Below are 19,575 nucleotides of genomic sequence, written 5' to 3' on the forward strand. Positions count from 1 at the left end.
GTTGTAAGTGACTATAAAAGTAATAATTTAGAAAGTGTATTATGTTCCATTTTGTTGCAAAACCAGCTAAATCATACTGAAATAAAATGAATGAGAAACAAAAAAGTACAACGTACTTACTCTAAGGATGCATACAGAGAACAGGGGGCTCCTGTGACTCAACTAAAATCATAAAAATGATTTATGGAAGCTGATCTGTCGTAACAACAACGGGTGTTCTCAGGAAATGTCTCAGGAAATGTGGCTCCGCCCCCTCAGCTCCGCAGCTTCTTGACAATTGCCGAACTATGCTCGCGTGCCACAGCTGAATCTTTCCGCTGAACTGACAGAGAGGGACGCTGAGTGACAGAGAGGGACGCTGAGTGACAGAGAGGGACGCTGAGAGACAGAGAGGGACGCTGTGTGACGCTGCGTGCCACAGACTGACGCTGAGTGACGCAGAGGTGCCAGTGCCACAAGAAGGATCTCGCTGTCTCTCGAAAACAGTCTGCAAGCTGTTATTTTTTTTGTCAGCTGGTCGCGGCGACTCTCGGCTAACAAAACAACAACAAGTTCACTTGAGCCATTAATTACAGACGGCTTCAAGAATGAGTGAACCGAGAACTCGGACTCAACGGCACGAAGTTGACAAACTTTAACCGAGAAGTCCTCCGCAACCGCGTCTTCTTTGCGAGCCCGATGAAAGCGAGAGGTTTATTGTCCTAGCTCGCTGGCTAACATTAGCTATTTGTCTGGTTGAGGTACCGACATGGCTACTAGAGAGATGTCTTCACGGTACACGTATCGTCGCCCGCCGTCGAGCATAAAGCAGGAGCAGGATGACGACTCGGACTCGGAGGCCCAGCTGCTGGGCCTGAAGAGGTTGGACGGGCTGGAGTCTCAGATCATCCACAGCGGACACTTCATGGTGTCATCGCTGCATATCGAGCACCCTCCGAAGAAAGGCTACGACTTCGATACTGTCAACAAACAGACCTGTCAGACCTATCACTTCGGCAATGCGAGGATGTCACATCTCTCCATAGACGCTTCGCTGACCAAACTCTTTGAGTGCATGACTCTTGCGTACAGGTATGTTATTACGTTACATCTCGCCACCATGCATTCACGTTGAAACGTTCCTGTTCACTGTTTAATGTCTTCACCCAGCTGAGCTGACTTCAATCATGTGCAGATAAAAAAAAAAAAAAAAGTCAGGCATGGGACACACTAGTGTGGAATTGCTGTCACGAGTCTTCTCTTCATGTAACTTCCTGCTTGACCACTCATGATAGTGGTGAAGGAAGAAGGCCTACTCACCCTTTAGTACCAACACCACACAGTAAAGACACTCCATCGCAAGTAAAGGTCCTTTACTTCAATATTTTAGGTCGTCTGACAAACAGCATGAAAGAGTATTTCGTCGATAATTGTGTAAACCGAGAGTGATGAGTCAATTAAAAGACGTCACTCATAATGCAGCCGTGTGAAAAGACACAAAAACCCGTACGGTGAATGTTGATAAGTTTACAGGCTTCAGGCAATGTGTTTAAGATACAAACTAAAAGAGAACGTTGATGCTACTAAGATATTTAAAGACAGGATTGGTTATCATTCTTAATTATTTTTATTCAAATGATCAGTACAGCCTGACAGCAATCAATGAATCAAATGCTCTGACGACAAACAAAAAAATCCGGTACCTGCGGCTTTCGCATGGCTGTCATAAGCCGTCCAATTATGATCATTTTGTGAGAGTGGCTTTGAAGGGTTCGTTTTGCAGACTTGGCGACTTTCTTGCTGGATTTAGCAACTTAACGGAGCTGGTGCTGCTCGGTTATTTCATTGGAAAAAGAGTTTGCAGCACCGGACTTGGTTTTCGGCTGAATAATTTAAAAAAAATCGATCTTACTCTAGTTACAAGATTACCAACCCTGCCTTTTATAGATGAGTTGTAAAATCAAATGCTGGGCTCACGTTACCTGTGGTTCTGTTGACAGCTGTTGTGTTACTGTAGCGTTGGTGGAGAGCCAGCTGCTCGGAGGATTCCCTCTGACTTTGCTCATGGCACCGACTTGGATTCATCGGGAGGACTATCTTTAGGCCTGGAGACCACGACTACCAGTTACTGTTCTGCTGTTGTCATTCATACCAAACGAAGAAGCAACGACTTCATGTACACGAGAGAGGCTTTACTCAGAACCAGAACAATGTGTTCCCCCCGTAATGCTGGCTCTTCTCTAGTCATTGCACCGAGTTGGACTGCGTAGCTATTTGTTGAAACTGCTTTTTCTTCTTCCAATGACTAACGCAGTACTCGTACAAACAGTAAGCACACGAATGACAACGGTCAAAGGCTGCAGAGGAAGAACAGAGTGTTACAGGAGAGGACGGATGAAAAGAGGGGAACTGAGCGTTTGGATTGGAATAAGCATTTCCTTATCAGAGCAGATTGGTCATTCTCTCCTGTCCTGTTGAAGTGAAACATAAACTTAAGTCATGTCATTTGACAAACATTTTTAAAGTTCGATGCATATTACCGTTTTCAACCATTAAAACACTCAGACGTTGAACTTATTTTTCTATGTAGCCATTTCAGCAACACGTCTTTCCATAAAACATCTAAAGCACCGAGACAAAGTGCAAAAGAAACGCACCAATTAAATACAATTAAAGCACACATTAAAGAGCCAAGACAACAGAACATTAAAACAAGCTAAAGAATAGAATGAGACGGGCATAAAATACAAGAATAAAAGGTACAGTGCAGCGTAAGATCTATATAATCATTTGATTTCATAAAAGTCTTCAGCCTTGATTTAAAAGAACTGAGAGTTGCAGCAGACCTGCAGTTTTCCATGTATTTGTAAATCATTTGTTTGACAGACAGGAAGCCAGCGTAGAGACCTCAGAACCGGAGGGATGTGATCCACTTTCTTGGTGTCGGTGAGGACTCGAGCAGCAGCAGAGTTCTGAATCAGCTGCAGCCGTCCAATCGATTATTTTAGGGCGACCTGTAAAAACACCAATATGGTCGTCGAGTCTACGGAAGATAAATGCGTGGTCCAGTGAGACGTGCGTCCTTTAATCCTTGAGATATTCTAGTTGTCTTAATGTGGCAGTTGGAATTCAGGCTCGGGTGCGTGACTACGCCAGGATTTCTGGACTGGTCCGTGGTCTTTAACATTGCGGATTGAATCTGAGCGCTGAGGGCGATGTTGCTGTTTTATTACTGCCTGTTTGAGTTGAAACAGAAATGTACCATGTTGTTGACAGATTGTCCACGACTCCAGCAATGGCACTGTGCTGTTCTGAAGACGTTCACACACTCAAGCCATAACGGTGCACATACACGCCTCCTTGTTTTACATTTCATAGCTTGTGTGTGTGTTTCCTGTCGGTGTATTTGATTCCTTGTCTTCCGTCACACTTGTAACTGTCATTCTGAGTTGAGCTTGATCTTGTCAGCTTGTTTGTTTTGTCTTATCTCTTTAAGTATTTATAGTACACAGCTGGAGTTGTTCAAGGTGACCTGCAACTTTTTCGAAACAAACTCAAATTCCCAGTTCGTTGTGTTATCGTGGGGTAGAAGAAGAAAGGAAGCATTTTTTTTTTAAAGTCGATGGAATATGTTTTTGTTTTAATCTTCTAAAAGCAAGAATATCGAGGTTTCTCCTGCTAACAACACGAAGGAGATCCCCGTGAGGGTTTGAGTTATAGTTGATATGTTGATCTACTTGTACAACTTAAGACGCTGTTTGTGTTTCATAGACTGTCTTGTGAGATTCATTTCACTGTAAACTTTCTTGTCTTTTCAGTGGTAATTTGGTGTCTCCCAAATGGAAGAACTTCAGAGGTCTAAAACTGCTTTGGAGAGACAAGATCCGCCTGAACAACGCCATATGGAGGGCCTGGTATATGCAGTGTAAGAGTTCCTCTTTCATTTGGTATGCGTAGAGTGTAGAGCGTGTCGTTATTGTTATAGTATCTAAGTGACTTGAATTTTTTACACTTCTTTAATCAAGTGTGGAGACATCAGGATCTGGTTCAAGAATATAGTGGAGGGACTCTTTCATGAATCAGATTCTTTATATTGATTCATCTACATCTGTGCACATATTGCCCTTTTCAGGACCGATGATCTCGCCAGGCTTTATTCTTCTTGGCTCTCATGTGTATGTTTATTAGAATCTGCCCTTCACAATACTCCAGCAGCATTATCTGTAAATTCATGAACTTTCACAGTATGGAACTGAGTCTCTTTTTTTCTCCACGACTTCAAGATAAATATTGGCGCCGTCTTTGCAACTTGCTGCAGTAATATCGGTTTGTTTACATACCATGAGGAGTTTTGTGACAGTGACTGGCAGCATATCTTATTCATATCCCTAAAATAAACACAAACTGGGTCAAGCTTTTCTTGAGTTACAAGCTGAGCTATGAGCATGCTTTGGTCCACTATAAGCAATAAGTGCTGCAACATATGTTCATTTATGTTTTATTGTATTGTACCGGTACAAATGCAACTGAGGGTGACTTGAAGGATGTTTTTTTCTACTCCTAGATGTGGAGAAAAGGGAGAATCCTGTTTGTCACTTTGCAACTCCCCTGGATGGAAGCATGGACTTGTACGTCCGTCGGCCTGCTGAGGTAACGAGAACTGTGATCAAACAGCAGTCGTTTGCCTTGTTTCTTATCGCAAAAAACCTTCCATGGATGTGATTGGATGTTCACTCTCTTCAACTTTATGTTTCCTTTGTCACTTCCTTTCTTTGTCAGGTGTGTTTGTTACGGATCATCTCCTCTTTCTTTTGCAGGGCAGTGCCCCAGATGGGATATGCTGGAAAAGACGAATTGAAATCGTCATCAGAGAATACCACAAGTGGAGAACATACTTTAAAAAAAGGGTATTGTAGTAGTTCAGGGGTATTCTGTGTATTTGGCATATGTGTCTTGTTTGTTTGATTGGTCATAAAACATTAATATTTATCGAATGTGGCACTCACGTTCTCTTTTATAGTTACAGAAGCACAAGGATGATGACCTCTCAAGCTTGCTTAAGGTACGCTAAACTGCATCACGCTCAACCCACCAAAGTGCTGTTAGTGCCAAGATGAACATCACTCTCGATACCAACCAGATGTTAATATGAATGGAATTAACTCATGCTAAACTAGTCACCGTCACATACTTGCATACTTTTGTAATATATCATCTTTGACGATGCAAACAAAAATCTTTTAACTAATTTCACATGATGCAGCTTGTACGTTCGTGACAGGCTCGGATGTATGTCCATATATAGATACACGGTGATTCATTTTTTAAGACGAGTGCATGAAGTGTGGAGACAAAATGTTGTTCATTCATTTAGTGCCATTCCATGTTGGCTGTACTCAACACTGCACGCTTGTGTGTCATTGACTGGCTTGGTGGTTGCATTTGTGACACTCAAAGGGACCAGAGGAGCAGTTATCGCTGTTTGGGGAAGTCTCTCCAGACATGCTCCGTGTCTCCTTTTATCAGGATGAAGACACTGCTGTGCGCCGCCTGCCTCGTAGGCATAATGAAACGCCTGACCCCATGGAGATGGACCCCCTCTTTGACATGGATGTCCTGATGTCTGAGTTTTCAGACACGTTGTTCTCTACGTTGGCCTCGCACCAGCCCATAGCCTGGCCTAATCCACGGGAGATTGGTGAGTCTATTTTATGAAATCGACCGGTGCTTTAACAATTGATTTGTTGCTGTTGTCTTTTGTTCACTGTGGCCACCACTGGCATGTCTTCTCTCTGCCTCTTTGCCTCCCGCAGCACACGCAGGGAACGCAGACATGATCCAACCAGGACTCATCCCGTTACAACCTAACCTAGACTTCATGGACTCTTTTGATCCACTGCAAGGTAGGAGTGAGGCACCAACCATAGCTGCAGGAGTGTTGCACACGCACTAATAGTGCACACTTTATAGGAATCAAGCGCACACCTTCTTGTAACTCAGCGAAAGTAGTCGGCTTAGCCTAACACAAAAAGTAGCGTGGTTCTACTAACCTCTAGCTAACATAGAGACTCTTTTCCAGACTTATTTCACAGCCTCCGTCAGCCCGCCTTCCCCTCTGTTTCACCCACTGCACCATCTGTCACCCTTCAACCCAGCAGCAGCTCACAGTCGCAGGTAAACACAAACCCAAGGCACCGCTCCTAACACACAACCCACCATGATGAGAGTTTGTTCAAGGGCCGTGTTATTTTTCCTTAATGCAAGACTTTGTGTTGTTGTTTTTAGGTCACTTTGCGAGTATTTTCGCCACATCTTCTACCATTTTTCTGTCTTAATGTAGTTACACAAAAAAACAATGGTAACATAATAATATTACTAAACTTTATGTACTGCTCCTCAAACTGCTTCGTTTTTGAGAGTCAAATACTCACTCAAAAGTTGGCAACACATTTTTCTTTTCTTTCATGCCGTCGTCTTCCTTGACGCTTTTGCCATATTTTCTGCTGAGTCCATAAATACAGCTTCACTGTAGTTACTTGTCTGACTTTTTAACATTATAGCTTCTTCTTTTTTTAACATTGAAGGAACATACAGTCTTACAGACCTTAACATTTGCTTCCTCAATTCCTCAACACTAAATATTCAGGGCTCAGAAATAAATAAATATAATAACAATAGTAAATTACTTTTAGGAACAAAATGACAACAGGAGCTGTATCCGTGAGCCGTACCAAAGATATATTTTGCAGCGGTTGTTAGTGTACTTAGTGTATATGTCCATGAGTGCGTGTTCGTGGACATATATTATATTTATCGTGTATACAAGTAAAACGGATAGACTAGAATGAAACATTGGCTTAACAGATATGCGTTTTGCATTCGCCTGAACTGAGTGAATAGAAAGACTGATATAAATGCTGCTAGTTTATTCTTGTCTCTAGCCTCCCAAATCAATAAAAAGTGACATTAAGAAAAGTTGTGTGTTCTTCAGTGCAAGTTGGTTGGAGTTGTGAAAATGTACATTCATGCTAACATGAACTTGCATAGAACTGAGTCTCTAATGTTTCATTTTGCACGAGAGGAAAGAGACTGAGTGTGTTTGTTCCCTTTCCTTCATCCCTTACCAGGCCCAGTTAATGTCCTCCATGCTCACAAGCAACAACATCTCCCCTCCTGGCCCCCTGCCCATCCCCTCTCCCATGGCCAGTCAAACCAGTCGAACAGATGGTGGTGGTGATGCTGCTGCCTATGTACAAAACTACCTGCCTCTGTTTCCTGGGCATTTGGCGCCCAGAGATCAAGCAGCAGTTTCCTCAGTCTCTCAGCCATTATCCCATGATCCTCTGGCACAGTGCCTTCCATGTCAGGACATGGCCTCAGCAGCACCCATGGTTCCATCGTCCTTGGGCAACGCCTCAGCGCTGGATGAGACTGTAGAACCATCTGTGATTACACACAAGACCTCCTCTACTGTTAAACCCAGCGATGCAGCAGCCACCTTCAGCCACGCCTCAGACTATAGCTCCATATCCACACAACCTCCACCTCCTCCGTCTCAACTTCAGCCCTTGGCTCCATTAACTGCCACACGCATCCAACACCCTCAGACTTTCGCCCTGCCTCGGCCCTTTCAGTCATCCAGTGCCAACAAAAACCGCCCTGTGCAAAGGATTGCTCCTGCTAACACACTCCCCTCCTCCCACCTCATCCTCACAGGTCTGTTGTTTCTGGTCTCGAGATCAAGATTTTGGTTCTGCAATTGTGCATTTAACATTGTTGATCTGTAAGTGGAGCTTTGTTACTTTAACCTAATCACCACAAGATAGCGCTCAAGCCTTTCTTAACCCGAACCACTTCACCGTTAGGGTGCCCTTTGCTTTTGTTTTAACAGAACAGCTTATCTTTGTAAAATTCAATCTCAAGATATTAAATTAAAACTTGTTCAAACAGATGAAAGATGAAAACGCCAGAGGAAATCCAAGTTGTAAAAACTCATTCATGGATGTTCATGTATGAAAGCACATAAAACTGACTTACTGTCAATGTTCATCCTCTCAGCCCCGTTCCCAGGTCATGCCAATGCTGTGATTGTTACACCATCTGCTCTGAAAGCAGATGTGGTCCGTAGTACTGGAGTGGTCATCGCTCCTTCTCAGATTGGAGGGGTATGTTTCAGATCTTGCATAACAGTGGGTCCTCACATTATTGAGTTGCCGATAGAAAATGACAAAACTGCAACCTTTACATGTTATTGTTTGTTTTTCTGTGGTGTGCATAATTCACAAGTGTGAAATTAAAACTTTACTTGTCTTAAAACTGAGGTGATTTTTAATTTCTTGTCCATTTGTTCTCCTCATGTATTTCAGACTCCTGGATTTCACGTTTTGTCTCAGACACAGAAGTCTCCCCAGCAGATTGTCCCCAAAGGAAGGTCTTCCAGCCGCAAAAGCCAGAAAGCCGCCTCCTGTGTCGGTGAGACAGACTTCACTCTACCCAGGAAGTACATCGTAACTTTAAAGCCCACAACTTGTTACAAGTGTGTTTTCTTTTTTTCCAGGTCACAGTCAGCCTGGATCAGGTCAAGGATCCCCGCATGGATTAGATCAGGTTCCTAGTCCCCAGTCACTGATCAGCAGCAGCACTTCACCGTTGGAAAAGAATGAACAAAATCAGGTTTGTGTGTTTATGTTTCTCAGCATACATGGTTTGCGCGTGTGTTCGATACATTATGTAAAAAATGAATGAAGACACAGTACGCCTGTAACCTGTAATATTTCCACTGGTGTTGTGTGACAGAGCCGGAGGACAACATGCATATCTGCTGAGCAAAAGAGACGATCAAACATAAACATTGGCTTTAAAACACTCTGCAACGTGGTCCCCACTCTAAAGTCCCAATCAAATGTAAGTCTGAGTGTCTCATAAAACTATTTTTTAAATCACGATTTTTGCCCATGTTTGTGCACAGTTTTTGTAAAGTATTTGATGTGCTCTTTCCCTCGTTTGCTTTGTGCATTTAGATCAGTAATGCAGTCACATTGCAGAAGACTGTGGATCACATTTGGAAGCTGCAACAGGAGAGGCAGCAGATGCTGGAAGAGGTCAAGAGGCTACGAGAGGAGATAGAGGAGATCAACACCTCCATTAGGTATGTTGAAACATTGTATATGCGTCACCCCTCTTCTGATATACAACATTTGCACTCAACTCTCTCTGTCTCCTGTCACTGCTTAACCACAGCTCGTGTCAGGAACAGCTGCCTGCAACAGGGGTCCCTATCAGGCGAAATCGCTCGGACCACATGCTGAGGAAGTTCAATGAATATGTGAAGAACCGCACTCTTCAGAACTGGAAGTTCTGGATTGTATCTTTCAATAAAGGAGCCCTGACACTGTTTGCTGCATAATAATAACAGAGTATAGTGTAAGCATTTGGCTCGTGCAGACATCTTGTTCAGATCAGACTGATGCATGACGGAAGGAATATACTGCATATCCTATGATTACAAATGACCAAAAATGTCCAGTGACAGTTTTACCAGTGACGCTGTCTTTTAGAAGGGGAATTGCTTTGTTGTTATCTACCAGTAGCAGTAGCCATGTTGTTGTTGTTGTTGTCAGGGGTATTAAGGATCTCTTGACAGATCACGTAATGTTTTGTCCCGATGTACAATATGCTGCAGTGCTGCTCTTTTTTTAAAACCAATCTTTGATTTTGTTAGTTGCATACTTTTTAGGTTAAGCAACCCGCAGATCGAAGCATGAAGTGGGGAAAGCTAAAGATGTGCATGTTCGACTTCTGGGACTCAAACAGTTGGTCAGGCAGAGTTGCATTTGTCTCACTCTCCAGTATAACTGATCCTTGACCGTCATCTATTCTAGTTCAGCATCATTATCAAGCCTCTCTTTGAGTCCTTCAATGGGATGGTGTCAACTACGAGCAGGGCAGAGCTCTGTCAGACCACATTGCAATGGCTCGATCGTCACTGCTCCCTTCCAGCGCTCAGACCCAGTGAGTAAATTAGTACGGTATTTCTCGTAGACATCCGCCATAAACCAACACAGTCTTTATCAGTAGTTTTGGATCATTTGCCCGCCCAGCGGAGACTTCCTTCCACCGTCAAAGCATTAGATCACCGCTGTGTGCAGTTAAATTACTCACAGTTGTATACTTCCTATCTGTCACTATCTCTGTTTGGTTCACGCAACAATGCTACTCAACAGTGCTTCTCATTTTTTAATGATGCATTACATCACTCCATTTTCAATCTCTTGGGCGGAAACGGTGATGATCACACTTTCCAATCTGTTTGTTTTTTTTAACCTCCCACTTGTACTTCAAAATATTCCGTCTTTGTTCCTGACTCAGTCTGACTTTAGCAATGACGCTTAGTCGATCTGATAACGAAGGTGACGTCAAAAGATTTCTATCATTGAAGTCACAGTTTCTGCTGCTCATTGGAGGCTGGGCTGCAGTCAACTTCAGACTTAAGAAGGTTAACGCTGCAGCTTTTTACTCCATGTTTAGCCGGGTGGTCCCCTTAGATCTAAAGATACAATGAGTGACCTGCAGTCAAATCATTGGTTGTAAGAAAATCTTTAGAATTCCCCTGAGTTACTGTCCGTAGCATGACTATGTGTTAAAAGCAGCAGTTATGAAAAAGTCCAGACAAATGACAAATTGCCCCCAGTTTCCTGGGAAACATGAGATATAACAGTTTGTTGCACGTTAACATGTTCCATAAAGATTTTTCTAGCACTCTTTAAGGACACATGACAGTTAGCTTCACAATGCTGCTTTATACAGTCAGGTTGTGGTTATTAAAATGTGGTTTTTTGTTTTTCAGTGGTGCTGAGTACCCTCCGCCAGCTGAGCACCACCACGTCCATACTTAGTGATCCGTCCCTGCTGCCTGAAGAAGCCACCCAGGCCGTCGCTCATACAGACGGGTGGCCTTGCTCTCAGAGGTGATGAGGTGACCCAGAAGCCGCCTGAACCTTTTGATAGCTATCATCAAAATGACACATCACTAGTTTACCTTACAGACATTCAGCAAGGCCATCACTGCTTCCACAGATGAAATGACTTAAAATAAGAGGATAAATGTAAGCTAGGTCTGGCTTACTTTTACTCTGTATGTACGATGGTCATGTTGATTCTGAGAAAGAGCAATGTCAAATGGGCTGCGGCACTTCCTGTGGCAAGCTCAGTTGCCGCAGTTTGGGAGAGTTGCCACGGCAGTTGCTGGTTTTATGCCTTTATTTTTCGTTTGAGGTCCTTGAGCTTATGACTGTTGGTGGTTGTAATTGGTTTCGTTAAAAAAATTCCGACTTGTAATATTATGGCTAATCGTTATGATTAAATCTAGCTAATACAGGCTACTCTCAGGGACCTTAATGTATTGTCAAATTATGAAAAATAAAGCCTTAAAACCGGCAACTGCCAGTTGGCAGGAAGTGCCAGTGCTAGCTGCCGCTGCCACAATATGACCCAGATCATCCTGGAGATCCTTGGGAATGATGCACACAGGGAGGCCGATCTTTGACATTACATTCATAACAATTGTGGCTTTTCTGAAATTTAATTTGACTGACAGCAGCTAATACTAAACTTGAGGTGTAACTAGATACTTTAGTGAAAGGTGGTACTGGTTGTTTGCTTTTTGAACAATTATATATTTGAATTTGAATCACTTTTATAATGTAAAAACACAACATTGTGTTAAAAAGGGAAGTATTGCGTGACTGTTCATTTTATGTACTCACTCAGTTGTGCAAAGTGTATGGATAGGATGCTTTTTTCACAAGGAGATGAGATGAATGTGGGATTTTCTTTAAGACTAGCTGCAGTATAGTTTATGTGTTTTGAAAGCTCTGAAACCTCCCAGAAAGGTTTCACATCGGATTGTCTGAAACATAGCTCGTGGTGCTTGATTATCACAAGAAAGCTGAGACCGTAATTGTCTTTTTCACCCCTCATCTACTCAGGTGAATGCTGTTTAGTCCGTTAACAATCGTGGTTTCTTGGTGGGATCTCACCCATGCTGAACATTTTCCTTCCTACTTTGCTTGCTTTGCCCATTTCCAGTAAGTTCAACTGCAAATTGTACAAGAAAGCAGTCATCTTATATACAGTATGTTGCGTACATGGGTTTCTAATGGGCGGCTCACAGCATAATGGAGAGATATTACTTCAAGCCCTCATAGGGAGCATAACTGAAATAGCAGTACAGATTATTTATATACTTCAGTATATTCACATGAACAGTGTTTCAAGATCTTAACTGAATGCACAGCAGTTGTAGGCATCTTCCTGTTCTTTGTTGATCACTCAGGGATGCGCTGGTCAGCGTAATTGTTTTCCATTCAGCTATGAACAAATCGAGTCAGGGTCCTTTACATCAGGGAAACATGTCCGTGTAAGGGTACAGGTTACATGGTTTGATTTACCTGTTGTTTTTTTCCTCCTCTTAAGTACACTAATTTATAAGGTGTGCTAATGACAGACAGGAGAAAACAATCAGTATGCCATGTGAAAAGATACAGCACACAGAAACAGAGCAAATGCCATGTGAAACAGTAGTCTACCGTCCATTCAGCTAATTGTTTGTGTTACTGAAATCATGTTTGACAGTGTGCTCTGTTGACTGCTTGAGAATAAGACAATGTGCAGATGTACTCTGCATGTCTGATGTACGGCCTTAAAGTCACGTGATCACGGCAGGCTAATTAGTCTTGTCTGGGTTTTTTTTATTATTTGTGGTTCAGCACTCCTCAGGCAGACATTGATTTTGTGACTTGTGTTTTGACTTTCTTTTCTGCACAACAACTCAGTTTACTGTGAGTTTTACAGTAGCAAATGGCACCACAGAATTTGGAGCTTTTTGAGTGTTTTATTTTGAATTGCATTTTGTTTTTAGTCGATTTCACTTTTTTACAAGATAGAAATAATTTACCTGTTGATGTAAAAATTCAATATGTTACGGTAATGCAAATCAAAAAGGCCTTGTGAATTATGACAGAAATCCCCAATGTTCCACTGCAGCGTGGCATTTGTGTGGTAATTTTGTTTTTTTGTTGTTTTTACCTCGTCCTCTGATTTCAAAATGTTGTAATACCAGGTTGGATTTCCAACTTTTTGCTTTTTCAGTGAAAGGGGGTACCTGATAATGTACAGCATATCATTGCAGATTGGATCTGCCCATGTTGGCTCTCATTCAATTTAGAGTTTTATTTCATTTGTTTTAAGAAGTAAAGATATTTTCTGAGGTTTTATTTTGTTCACTTCCAAAGTTCTTGCAATGTTTTAAGATGCCTTAAATGATTTTGACTCACAATAAAAGCAACAAAAATGAAAATCTTGACTTGGTTTATTTTCAATAAATATCACTTTATAAAAAAATAATTATTACTTGGTTATCAGATACTGATAATAATAAGAACTATGCAGTAACATCCAGGACAAGTTTACTTTCTCGTCAACATAAAACTGGATTATATAAATGTATGGTTTAATAATTGAAAGCTGTGTAAGTTAAATAAAACATTCATACTAGGCAGTGAAATCAAACTTTGCATTGCTGAGCTGTTGGTCCAAAAGCTCCAGCATACATTTGACATGAACATTATAATAGGCCGGCTCTACGGGGGGCTTTGGGGCTTTGGGGCAGTCTGCCGGTGGGCCCCACTTCAACTCCAGACTGTACCACTTAATCTCCAGACTGGAAATGTACTCTATTATCTGCATCAGGTGACGTTCCAGAGTCGGGATCAGCGTGGCCATTACCAGCATGTAACAGCGCAAGGAGGAGAGCTTGTGAGCAGTGAAGAGCTGCTGCTCCGGCACGGCCAGCCCAGTAGCGTTCAGGGAGAGGCAGGAGATGTTGGGAAGCTGTCCAGGTTGATCCTGCAGGAGACAGACTTGGTCAGTACGGTATAGGTGTCCACATCAGTGAGTAACACCCAGGGATGTAGAGTAACCCAAGTGGGCTACGTTTTCTCAAGTGATGCTCTCACGCCTCAAAAAAGTTTCAGTAATGACGGTAGAGATTTCGCAATTTAACACTCCTGCATGTCAATATCGATTAGAGCTACTTTTATTTCTAGGTTAAACAGATGAAATAAAGAATCAAATAGCTCACTAAAAGGAGTAGAGTGGCTTTTGTCTTCTCTTGTATCTGCCGAACGGTTTTGCTGACGGCCATGGCACTTGGCGTCCTTGGAAGAGGTTTGCAGGCTGCTTCTGCACTGAGCAGCCACAGGAAGATGATGACTGCAGCAGTGACATGATAGAGCACAGATTAGAGATGAATTAGATTAGAATACATACACAGAAGCTACTACAGAGTTTCCGTGTTGTACAACGCCAAAGTTTAAGTTGTAGGTCTACCTGGTTTAAAATATTGTGTCACACTTCAATATGCTTACCGGCACAGCAATTCATGACAGCAGTAGGCTTCAGTCGGCAGCAGAGTCTCTAATGCGACACTTTCTCTGATCCATCCTTCCATCGATGATCACTTTTATTGGGACTCCTTAGATAAAGATCAACATCTTAACATTTTCCCTTGCGTGTTGGCTAGAAAGAGTCATACAAGCTCAGGATTTAAATGTACTTTCTGGGGGTTCCCTCTTTAAGAATCTCCTACACGTACCGTAATGTGCCTACAGCATGAATAGATTTAACTCTTTTTCCAACTCAGTTGTGAAGTATATTGTTTGCACTCAATATATACCAACAACTATTAATATTTTTAACATTACAATTCATAATTAATCTGGAAAATAGACTCCCGTTTTTTTGTGGTACACACTTCATTGCCTCAATAATTAAGACATGTACATATAAAAGCATCAAAATAGAGCTTGTTCATAAAAAAAAGTTCCTGGGGAGGATAACCCAGACCCACCTATAAAGGTCCAGGCCCCGAAAGTCCACAAATTACACACATTCAAAATATTTGTAAAGGTGCCTTCACTCAAGGTTAAACATCATCATTTCTGAGAAGTAAGAATATTCACCATGATAAATATCAGCCTGTCACACCACCACAAAAGGATTTGTTTTTTAAAACCACCATTGTTGTTCAGGTTGCAAATTGAAAGCATTAGGTTGGTTGAAGTGTTGCGGCAGTCCAAAGTGTAAGGTAATCAATAGCACAGTGATGATATTATGGAGAGTTTGACAATTGAAATTCATTCTACTAAATTTAAGAGAATATTCTTGAGTTGCATTTATAGAACGTCCGGTTCCTGCATTGACCAATTTATGAATACCATAGTTGATGTCTTTGTATGTGATGAGAAATCACTTATTGTTTTTGTGGTGACTTTAACATTGATCTGTTAAAATGGAAAGAACTTTTGTAATGCAATGTTTAGCTTTGGTCTCTGACAAACAGTAGGATAAGTAAGGAAAGTGCCACACTTATTGATAACATGTTTACAAATGTTCATGACAAATTAACAAGGTTTGTTTTTAACTGATATCACTGATCATCGTCCTATTTTTGTGATCTTACATAATTTAAAGGTCAGCTGTTCAGTTGGCATAAGTGAGCCCTCCTGTAATCTGGTAAGAATAAGAACAGAATTGAAGCTTTAAAGTCGGAGCCTAAAAACAACAGCTGGGATGAGGTGTATGTTGATGATCCTAATCAGGCCTATGGTGCATTTTTGTTCATATTCTTGGAGTTATCCAATAAACATTGTCCTATTGGGAGCTGCTGGGTGAAGGATAAATATATAGGAAATCCATGGATGACTAGAAGTCTGCTTGCAAAAGGAGCCGAAATCCCCAACCCGAGGTGCGGGCCCAACTCAATGACTTTTTTTGTTGTTGTTCTTACTTGTCAAGTTATGGCTGACGGCTTTGGTGTGCAACCCCCAGTCCCTCAAGAGAGGGTTTGCTCATCAGAGTCAGCAGTGTTTTAGTCTTATGTTTTTGTTTTTGGGGGTTGTGGGTAGGAGAATTCCAGCACCAGGGGGGAACTCAGTCGAGTGGCCAGGCCCAGTGCCAGCACCACAACAATCCACCACACACAGGAGGACAAGGGATTGGGTGGGGAGTTGTGTTATGGGATTGATTGGGTTTGTCATGTGTGTGTATGTGTGCGTTTGTGGAATGACTGTAGAAAAAAGAAACAATGAGTCCTGTATAGATAATGTTACCATCAATACAAATAATGGGGAAATCATAATAACAGTAATAATGGAAAGCAAACAATGAAACAAACAAAAAAAAGATAATAACTGTTAAACTGTTAAAAATAATGGCAATGACTTATTATAATAATGACAATGGAATGATAATAATAATGAAGTGCCATCACAACCCTAAGTAATACTAAAGTGCAGTTTAAATTCTGCGCACAATAATGTACAACACTCATGTCTCCATCCAAGACAACGGTTCCTGCTCATTCTTCGGTTGTACAGCTTCCCATGTTTCTATTGCTCCACGGTAGCAGCGAGTGGGATGGGATGCTTGTGACCCCAGTTTTCCATTCCCAGCATTCACATCAGCCCGAACTGGCAGGAGAACCTTAATGCCCGCTGCCTACTACAGCAACCACAGCAGCTCTCTCTAGCCAGGGCACCGAGCACCAGAATGGCAGTGCCCCAAGCTGTCCACTTCCAGCAGTCACATCAGCCAGCCTTAGCAGGGGAACCCGGGTCCAGGATGCCAGCGCCCCCCACCGAATACTTCTAGCAACCACAGCAAGTTGCCCTAGCCGAGGCACCATGCACCGGGATGCCAGCGCCACCCGCCATCCGGTTCCAGCAACCACAGCAGGTTGCCCTAGCTGGGGCAGGTACTGGTGCAGTCCGTTTAAGAGTAAGCTCAAAGCTGGAAATCGACGAGATGAGGGAACTGGGTCTGGCTGAACCCTCAGCAGTGGAGCCTTCAGTGGCTTATCACCTCCACCCAAACCGTCGCTCTCTCGCAGTTTGCTCAAACATCTCTCTGCCTCGTAAAATGGAATGCCTCACCGCCTCTGTTTTCCAGAGAATGTATGAATACGCAGCACAGTTCGTGTGCTCTCTAAATGCGATGACTCTGCTATCTGCGTACCAGGCGGAAATCCTAGAGGAGATGTTGCGGGCAGCTGGACTCAGGGGCACCTAACCCGGCCCTATGGGATGAGATGTGTGTGATTAACGATCTCATCCGACACTCCTCACGCGGTGCAGTGCAAGGCAGCGGTCGTGTAGTGGGCCCTGTGGCTAAATCTCTCAGGCCTCAGTGATGCTCAGAAGGCGTCCCGCTGGGGACGGTGTCATCCAGGTTAACCTTGATGACGGATGCCTCCCTATCAGGGTGGGGAGCAGCCATGTTCGGCTGTGCAGTGAATGGCACATGGTACCCGAGGCTGGCTCAGACTCACACAGACCTCTTGGAGCTCTGGGCAGTGTTTTATGCACTGAAGCATTTACTGAAATTTCTCCCGGGACACCACGTCCTGGTGAAAACAGACATCACTACTGTGGTAGCGTACAGCAACTGCCAAGGCGGCACTCGCTCACTGCAGTTGCACAGGTTGGCTCGGAGGATAATCGTGTGGAGCATGTTGTGAAAATAAAGCTGTCTTTCACACTTAGAGCGGATTTAAGAATGAAACAGAAGCTCTCAGAGGCGTATAGTTATATCAAAGCAATAGATTTATTTATCAACAGAGTTATTCAGCCCAGCAATCAAACATGCTTGGGTGCTAATGGTTGAACTTCGCAGAGATTCACCATGAGACACACTTCAACACAGCAGTGTGAAGCTTAATATAGGGTTCCACCCCTTGATGTCCATTTGTCAAAATCAAAGTAGCAGGCGGAGCACATTTGTATGTGAATACAACCTGGTTGGAAGCCGTGAACGTCCGTTCACCTTGGCCCCTCCCAGAAGGCGTCTTCTTCTATCAGTGTGCATGAAATGTTGCATGAGAGAGGACCTTGAGAAACAAGTTGTCAAGAGTGGATACTTCTTAGGGCGTTGTCCCTGAATCTCTCTGTCTATTGTTCCTTCCTTATCTTCTCTAAAGATGGCGGCCTGTTCCTTGTGACGCAGTTAAGCCAGTAATCTTCCACTGTTTCTCCCTTGCCCTAGCGTGTACTGTGTGTATTGTATTAGTGGTTAATAAAGCTGCATAATCTAATGGTTATTAAAACTACAAATAAGCTAGTGATTAATTAAAGCTGCATATAAGCTAGCTGCTGCTTAAAGCTGCATATAAGCTAATTGCTGATTAAAGCTGTATATAAGCTAATTTTATCAACAAGCAACACCTGGCTCCTGTCCCTTCGAACAACACATGTTCCGGGCATTTTGAAAGGGGTGCAGGGGTGTACGGAGAGTGGACAAAGCAAGTTTGGCCAGGCAGACGTGGATCTCTTCGCCACGCGAGAAAAGGCTCACTGTCTGCTGTTTTTCTCCCTGTCGGATGTAAAAGCACCTCTGGGGGCCACCATGTCACTTAAAACAGTGTTGCTCTTAGCTTTAACCACAGCAAAGCATGTGAGTGATTTACAAGCTTTATCCATTCGCCCTTCCTGCTTGCAGTTTTCTCCAGGGCTAGCTAAGGTCTGTCTGCTGCCCAACCCGGCCTTTGCGCCTAAGGTGGTGGAGTCAGCCCACAGATGTCCCATACGGTGGAGCTTTTCACCCACCTCCATTCTCCGCAAAGGCTAAACACTTTATGCCTGGTGCGAGCACTGCATGTGTATGTGAGTAGATCAGCTGTTTGTGTCCAGGGCCACTCCCCACAAAGGCAAGCCATTGCCCCGCCAGAGGCTGTCCCTCTGGATTGCAGAGGCCATATCTCTAGCCTATAGGTGTAGGGGTTTGCAGCCCCTCCAGGGTTTGAGGGCTCATTCCACAAAGTGTATGGCCACTTCATGGGCCCTGTTCAAGGGTATTTCAGTGCAGGATGTTTGTGCTGCAGGACGTTGGGCTACACTGCACACTTTTGTAAGGTTTTACAGGGCTCAATGTCTCGGGCCATCCTTGGCACATGCTGTGCTATAGAGGCAAACGCGCTGTCCCTGTAATGGTCATTACCCATGCAGCTAAATAATATTTGGCTTCGGGAATTTCATGCAATCCGGGAGTGGTCGATATCTCCCATAATGAAACACAGATCGACGTTAGAAAAATAACTGACTGAACTTACATGAGAACTTTATTTCAGAGATGTTTGTAAATTTATGTTACAAAAAGCTTAAAAAAAAGGGATTAAAAGGAGATTTATCTCTTTTGTTGGGGTACAATTATGGAACAATGCTAACATAAATGTAAGAATGAACTCATTTTTGGTTTCAAAAGGACTGTTTATAAAGCTATTTTTGAGGGTTACAAGTGTGAATGAAATATATTTTTTTCTTTTTCTTATTTTTATATTACATTTTCTTGAGGGTAACTTAATTGGTAAGAATGGAGTATAGGCATAAGCATTATTCTTCTGCCTATGCCTTTTCAGTGATTTTGTATACTAGATTGTATATAGGCTTTATTTATTGCTTTGTGTGTGTGATGGCTGAATAAAACACTACTACACTACGGTATATGAATGCATCAGATTATTCAAATCTCGCTCAATTTCCTATT

The 19,575-nt window shown here is 42.8% G+C and overlaps 1 protein-coding gene across 2 annotated transcripts; it reads left to right on the forward strand.

Annotated features, from left to right (window-relative positions):
• Positions 1-9: 9 nt before the first annotated feature.
• mlxip (MLX interacting protein) lies at positions 10-13,320 on the forward strand. 2 transcript variants are annotated; one of them, XM_079269649.1, is made up of 17 exons: positions 10-1,071; positions 3,798-3,904; positions 4,544-4,629; positions 4,797-4,886; positions 5,000-5,041; positions 5,437-5,677; positions 5,793-5,882; positions 6,059-6,153; positions 7,107-7,695; positions 8,038-8,144; positions 8,346-8,451; positions 8,537-8,652; positions 8,776-8,883; positions 9,000-9,127; positions 9,220-9,343; positions 9,861-9,990; positions 10,826-13,320. In XM_079269649.1, the coding sequence occupies exons 1-17, from the start codon at positions 749-751 to the stop codon at positions 10,948-10,950; spliced, it is 2,607 nt and encodes an 868-aa protein (XP_079125775.1). In that variant the 5' UTR covers positions 10-748; the 3' UTR covers positions 10,951-13,320. The 2 variants fall into 2 exon arrangements, with proteins under 2 accessions (XP_079125775.1, XP_079125776.1); XM_079269650.1 differs by having other exon boundaries at positions 5,506-5,677.
• The last annotated feature ends 6,255 nt before the right edge of the window (positions 13,321-19,575 follow it).

The sequence above is a fragment of the Melanostigma gelatinosum genome, assembly GCF_949748355.1.
Source record: "Melanostigma gelatinosum genome assembly, chromosome: 6".
Classification (NCBI taxonomy): Eukaryota; Metazoa; Chordata; class Actinopteri; order Perciformes; family Zoarcidae; genus Melanostigma; species Melanostigma gelatinosum.

Coding starts and splice junctions, on each gene's coding strand:
- mlxip (XM_079269649.1), top strand. CDS start 749: ATGGCTACTAGAGAGATGTCTTCACGGTACACGTATCGTCGCCCGCCG. Junction 4,630..4,796: donor ACGTCCGTCGGCCTGCTGAG/GTAACGAGAACT, acceptor TTTCTTTTGCAG/GGCAGTGCCCCAGATGGGAT. Junction 5,883..6,058: donor CTCTTTTGATCCACTGCAAG/GTAGGAGTGAGG, acceptor ACTCTTTTCCAG/ACTTATTTCACAGCCTCCGT.